General features: G+C 48.5%; 1 protein-coding gene across 1 annotated transcript in view; it reads right to left on the bottom strand.

Annotated features, from left to right (window-relative positions):
- Window positions 1-424: 424 nt before the first annotated feature.
- frem1b (Fras1 related extracellular matrix 1b) overlaps window positions 425-6290 on the bottom strand; it is a 50988-nt gene continuing 45122 nt past the window's right edge. Inside the window, exons 27-35 of the mRNA XM_040128169.1 lie at window positions 5892-6021; window positions 5674-5746; window positions 5266-5415; window positions 3843-4165; window positions 3143-3187; window positions 2878-3039; window positions 2288-2406; window positions 1620-1705; window positions 425-711 (exon numbers count right to left, since the gene is read on the bottom strand). Of these exons, the coding sequence (XP_039984103.1) occupies window positions 503-711; window positions 1620-1705; window positions 2288-2406; window positions 2878-3039; window positions 3143-3187; window positions 3843-4165; window positions 5266-5415; window positions 5674-5746; window positions 5892-6021 (1297 nt within the window). The 3' untranslated portion in view covers window positions 425-502. The remainder of the gene's footprint in view (window positions 712-1619; window positions 1706-2287; window positions 2407-2877; window positions 3040-3142; window positions 3188-3842; window positions 4166-5265; window positions 5416-5673; window positions 5747-5891; window positions 6022-6290) is intronic.

Raw genomic sequence — 6290 nt, 5'->3', positions numbered from 1 at the left:
AGATTCTGACTTCGAAAGATCCCCTGAAAGCAGCGTTTTAAAAACGCAAAAACATAAATTTATAAGATAAAAGCATTTCCCTTTATGTCACTGAAAATGTAAATTACTCTGGAAAACGAACCAAGAACATGATGCTGACCGGTCTTAAAAATAAAACTTGTCACTAAGCATCGATGGCTTCGTTCAGCTTATTCTACTGTATGTAAACCCCGGACTGATCATTTAACAGGACAGGAGGGTTTGTAGTTGAGAGAAACAGATTTACATCTGTTTCATGGAAAAAACTCCATTTGAAACTGATATAAAATTTGTGTCAAACTGCTGACGTACAAGGAAATTTAAAGACTCATATTCCGTCTTGCGCAGCAATCTTTATTATGACAAAAATGTGAAAATTAATGTACAGAGCAGCATCATCGCATGACATTAAATATGACTTAAACACAGAGTTCACACGGGTCGTCGTGACGGGGCTGATAGCAGTAAATATGCCGAGTGTCTCTCAGTGAGTGTGAGCCGGCGATGAACAGATGAACGTACGCTGAGTTTCGGCGGAGCAGCTTGTGGAGATCCAGCTTCTGGGGTTTTCGACCAGCACGCAGTCTGAGCCGTGGTCAGACCCGCTTTGGCCTGGCGACGCCCCCTTAAGTCTGGAGAAGGACACCGACCGACCGTCGGCCCGCATCCAGCGACCCGGACCTCCAGACAGACCTGAGGAACGAGGAGGAGAGTTAGCAGCCTGGAAACTGGACCCGGATGCATTCCGACCAGGATTCAGCTTGAGGTTGGACACCCAGCAGACTCTGGACCTCATGCAAGAACATTTAGTGTTCTTATCCTAAATCTCTTATTTTTTTCTGTGAGGTTTGCTGGTGTGAGAGCTGGATTCGCCAAACTCTCTGAACTGGACAAACCTTGACGTAAATCGCTCGTTTCAGCCTGACGAGTGCCGCATGTTCATGAGGTGGCGTTCATGTTCGTGAGATTTGTTCACAGGCATAATGGACGCCCCTAAAACTGCCACGTGAGGCTACCTGTTCATTCACAAAATCAGGCGAACAAGAAGGTGAGTTTATCAGTGTTAGTCGTCGTGGAGGATCCGAACCGAACTCGTCTGTCAACGACGTGTCGTCGGAGCAGAGCTGTGCTGTGACGGAACTGGGGAGGGAGCGGTTTGAGATGAAGTCCTGAATCTTTCTCATGTAAAGTGCTCCGTGACTAATACAGGGTTTCTGCACGTTGACCACACTAAATTGAGGAGTTTTAGAGACCTTATTACGACCACACGGAATGAATTTAAATGCGTTTTTCACGGTCAAACAATGACGCGAGGCCTGTAGGGACGATGTGGCTGAAAATATTTCAAAATATTCCCAAAACCTACTGAACGGAAGAAGTTGCTGTGCTGAGATATGCAAATAAAAATGCCAAAATCCTAAATGCTCTGCTGAATGCCCCAGATTCTTCCAGATCAGTGCTACGCGGCACTCAAGAACAAATCTGTTCCTACGACCGCTTCTGGTACGAGGCCCACCATCGTAGAAATGGGAAAGCGTTGCATGTTGTTGCACGTGTCACTCAGGGCGTCCAGCGTGTGGTGATGAAAGCGAGTCACTCACCGATCCAAAATGGCTTCTTCCCTGCAAACCTCCACAGCCAGGCCATGTCTCTTCTGGACCGCACACCGGTCAGGCTGCTGTTAAACCTGACACAGCGTGTTTGAGGAGCAAACGTTAGCGTCAGAGTCCAACACACACAGGTAATCTGAAACTTATACATGTGCGGGCGCCTGAAGTCAGGACCACAGGCAGCTGCTACCGGTTTGAACCGGTTTCTGCCCAGTTGGATGTTATTTATGTGACTGGGCAGGTAAAAATAGTTCAGGTTCAGTACAACAAGGCTGAAACTTTATTTTCCTGTTGTAGTTATTATTCTGCAAATTTTTCTGATCAAATCCTTGTAAAAACAAAACAAAACAAAAAACGTTTCTGTTCATTGAAGTGAAGACTTTTTATGATTATGTGAAATGTTATCCAGAAGACGCGAAGACGAAGAAGATCACTTCTCTTAACTGTGTGAAGAATGATCAACAATAATGAATTCATCCTAAATTTTCACTACTGCTACCTCGGGTTATCCCTTAAGGTTAGAGACGAAGTCAAAATTTTAAAGAAGTGTGTGTGTGTGTGTGTGTGTGTGTGTGTGTGTGTGTGTGTGTGTGTGTGTGTATGTGTGTGTGTGTGTGTGTGTGTATGTGTGTGTGTGTGTGTGTGTGTGTGTGTTTTACAGCAGGGAGCAGGTTCTCTCGGCGCTGGCCCAGCTGGCCACAGACGGGCTGAGGATGTAACAGCGTCTCCTGTAGTGAGTCCAACCGTCAGGACACGAGCTGCTGACCGACTTCCCCGTCTGAGGAGACAAAACACAACCGTGTCAGACGCAGGAATTCATACCACGAAGTGACATTTCATTCACACACACACACACACACACACACACCGATGGCAGCGAGCTAGCATGCAAGGTGGTGGCCTGACCATGGGGAGCGACCGGGGTTGAGCGCCTTGCTCGAGGACACTTCAACATGTGGACAGTAGGACAGAACGCGGTGAAGGACGCGGTCTAGCTCCCGAGCCTCAGCCTTTACAAAAGATCCCTGCTCACACGGAAACGACTACGCAACGAGAGAACGGCCAAACCTCTTCCTCCTTGTCCTGCTGTGGTTGATCAACCATAGAGAGCTGAGGTGAAAGCAATAAATGATGTTGCTGATTGTTTTGATCGGTGCGTGATGACTGAATTCTCTTGTCGTATGTAATCTGCCCCGAGGTCTCTCTTCTAAAAGAGACGGTGGTCTCAATGAGGCGTCCTAGAGCGTACCTTGTGCTGGCGTAGCTCCGGGTGGTGTCTGGGTGCCGCGTGATCCATCTGAGGGGCGTCTCCCACCCGGAGCTCCGGCAGGAGGCGACTGCGAGGCGACCGGCTCCACCCGGCGTCGCCGGGCTTCAGCTCCTCCAGCCGGAGAGGAGTCAGACTGTGGAACTGACGGAGGAGGAGGAGGAGGAGAACCAAGGTTGGGCGTTAGCACAGTGTGTGTCCGTGTTTTTATCTTATTAACTGTGGATGAACCGGCGGTGAATCTTACCGTCCAGACTTTCTCTTCGGACTTCCTCTCTCCTGACAGAGGAACCTGAGCACGAGCACAAGGTTCAGACATTCGGGGAAGTTTACAGGGCACTCACTAAAATATCCACTTCGTACAGTAGATTCACGCAGAAGAAACTAACGATTTTAAGCGCATTCAATTCAGCATGCAGACTGAACTGCTAAGTTTGCGAGAGATGCTTCGTGCAACACCGACTGAAATGAAAAAGCTGCTTCCAGCTGGAAAAATGTTTCAGAAACTGTGGGGTGACGGTTTCAGGGACAAACAGGAAAGTAAGTAACAAATCACTGGAAACATTTTCACTTGAAATAGAAATGAGTGTCTCAGCCCTGCAGTCTACCAACATACAGACATCGTCCTATAAACTTATGCTGTTCTGACATTTAACAAGAGAAGTTCTCAGGTGTAAACTGGTCTGGACTCAGGCAGTGTAAGTCCCTGACACCTGCTCACAGTCAGCTGCTGCTGCTGCTGCTGCTGCTGCAGGTAAGGTGACCTGTCGTACCAGTGTTTTGGATTCATGCAATGACGATGGAGTTTTAAAAGCACATTTTGATGGCGGCCAGTTAATAGTGACGAAGATGTAAGACTACGAAAGAGGGTTGTTTTTACAAAGAATTATCCTTTGGTGAGTGAGAGAGGGAGATTTCTGGCAGCAACAACTGGAAGAAACATTTACCTTTAGTCGTCCATGTCTGACTCTGTGACCAGTGCTCCCAGTACTCCCAGTGCCTGTCCCTGGCAGCTGCCTGCTGTGGTAGTGGATGTGGCTGTAACTGGGGGCTGCCTGGTCCTGCGGTTCCCCCTCTCCGTAGTCCCGGTAAGGCCGGCGGTGCGGGACATCTCCTCTGGGAGGGTGAGGCTGGTTCTCCCACAGCAGCTCCGCCTCGATGTCGGTGACGGGGTCGTCCTCCTCCTCCGGCCTGGGAGGGACGGGGAGACGAGGAGGTGGGGGGAGTTGCTTCTCGTCCTCCTCCACCAGGTCATCGGGGTTGCACCTTCCTGGTAGACAACAGCGAGGGCACAGTTTTGGTTCTTTTTCTGACGTAACTACCACAAAACACCACGGTGCTGGATGCAGCAATGAAAACTTCCCAACTCTCATCTCTGTTGCACCAGATTCATTATCTGGGCTTTTGTTGTGACAAAGGAGATACGTGTGGGGAGGCTGTGATCTTTTTTACACACACACACACACACACACACACACACACACGCACACACACGCACACACATACATATATTTTCTTTATTTAAAGAGAGTTAAGTAAACAAAGAGCAATTCCACCATTATCATTTTCCACCTAAAGACGCGTAGAGGCCCCGTCCTCATCTAAACATCAGGATCCAGAATATGAATTAACAAGCATGAACGAGAACCAAAAAGAGTCAACATTAAGCTGAGCGAGGGGACAATAAGAGTTACAACTGGGGTCTGCACACCTGTATACAGACAGGTGTGCAGAACATAAACAGACAAAAAAATCCACGGTCAACATTTAAGCTGAATTTACGTAATAGCGACGTTTGGGTCAATCAGCCTATCGGGTGTGTAATGCATACACATACTCACAAAACAACCAGCCAATAGGGGCCGAGTAAGCAACAGTCCCATAACAGACCTCACCTGGGAGGGGGCGGGGAAAATCCGGATCACGATGAGACTCATTAAAGCTAATTTCACTCAACTTCCCAAATAAAATTTAAAAACAACCAACAGAAGGGTGAGAACCTACGACAGAGTATTAGAGCCAAGAAAGACTCATATTTCCATCATAGGCAGGTGAGAGCAGTCTGTCCACCTTAACGTGTGAGCGATGCCGATGACCTGAAGTTACAGATTCACCGATACGTACCCTACTTTTTATGCTCGTATTCAAATCTGTGCGTAAAAACCTGAGTGGAAACGCTAAAAATTCAGAGAAATGTTGGAATATTGAAAAGGTTTTTTTCCGCTTAGCTGAGGGGGAAAAGCTGGTGTATTGAAAAAGAGAAGCTGTAATCAAGGCGGATGGAAACAGATGTTTCTAATACACCTTCAAACTGTGCTACCTCCTCTTCCTCCTCCTCCTCCTCTTATTATAACTTTTTTTTTGTTTTACCTCCTCTGGGATCGATGATCTCAACACTAGCGGAGGTCCTCTGTCCCAGGACGGCGTTCTTTGGGTTTTTCAGGGTGACAGTGAAGGTCTCATGGTTTTCCTCCAGACCGTCGTCTATCAGGTAAATGTTCCAGGTTTTCACACTGACACCTGGAATAAAACAGGAGACAAGAGAGACAGGATGACGCCACCATGCTGCTTGATGGGTAGCGGGTGCAGCCAGAGCTGTGACATCTCACGGGACCCAAACACTGCACCAGAACTGCTGAACTGCCGATGATTCAACCAGGACCATTTCATGTCCATCACAGTGTTTAATGGTCCAACAGACAGTCAGCCGACAGCGTTTATGCTAAATAAATCAGAGTAGCCCTGGACAGAGCAGAGTAGAGTCCAGAAGAGTCAGACCTGGGTCAAACTGGACGAGACTGGCTGTGCTGTGAGTGAAATCTCTGCCGGGTTTGGCCGATCCTTCCTCCACCTGCGAAAACAAGGCCATGGAACAAACACTGAGCACTGGCTCGCTGACTCAATTATGATCATATCATTAATTATCAGCTCTTTTCAGGACTAAAAGCCTCACAGACAGACAGTAATCCTGCAGAACTGAGGTGTCACACAGGTACCTGGATGGCCACGTAGGCCGGGTCGATGCTCTTCCCGCTGCGCTGGACCTGGATCTGAAGAGTCCCTGCTGTCTCACAGGTTCTGTAGCAGGTCGCTGATAACTCCACCCGGGACCAGGACAGCTCCAGTCTGAGGGAGACACTCAGCTGAAGCCTTCATGTACTGTACACCACAGACACACCCTCGGTAAAAAGTAGTCCTCTTGAAAACCGTCAACACTGTGTTTTGTGGGTTATAAAGAGCAGAGGTTTTCAAGCTGTAAGACACTTCACCGGGGAGTGGAGGGGGTCGCAGTTTACGTCAAAAACTGCACTCCTGGGGCGTCCCGTGGGCGGATGGTTCCGGCGCATACCGCATGGCCGCAACGTCCACGGTCCGATTCCTGGACAGGGGACCTT

The sequence above is a fragment of the Xiphias gladius genome, chromosome 6, assembly GCF_016859285.1.
Source record: "Xiphias gladius isolate SHS-SW01 ecotype Sanya breed wild chromosome 6, ASM1685928v1, whole genome shotgun sequence".
NCBI classification, from domain to species: domain Eukaryota; kingdom Metazoa; phylum Chordata; class Actinopteri; order Istiophoriformes; family Xiphiidae; genus Xiphias; species Xiphias gladius.
This window is presented reverse-complemented; position numbering and strand designations above follow the sequence as displayed.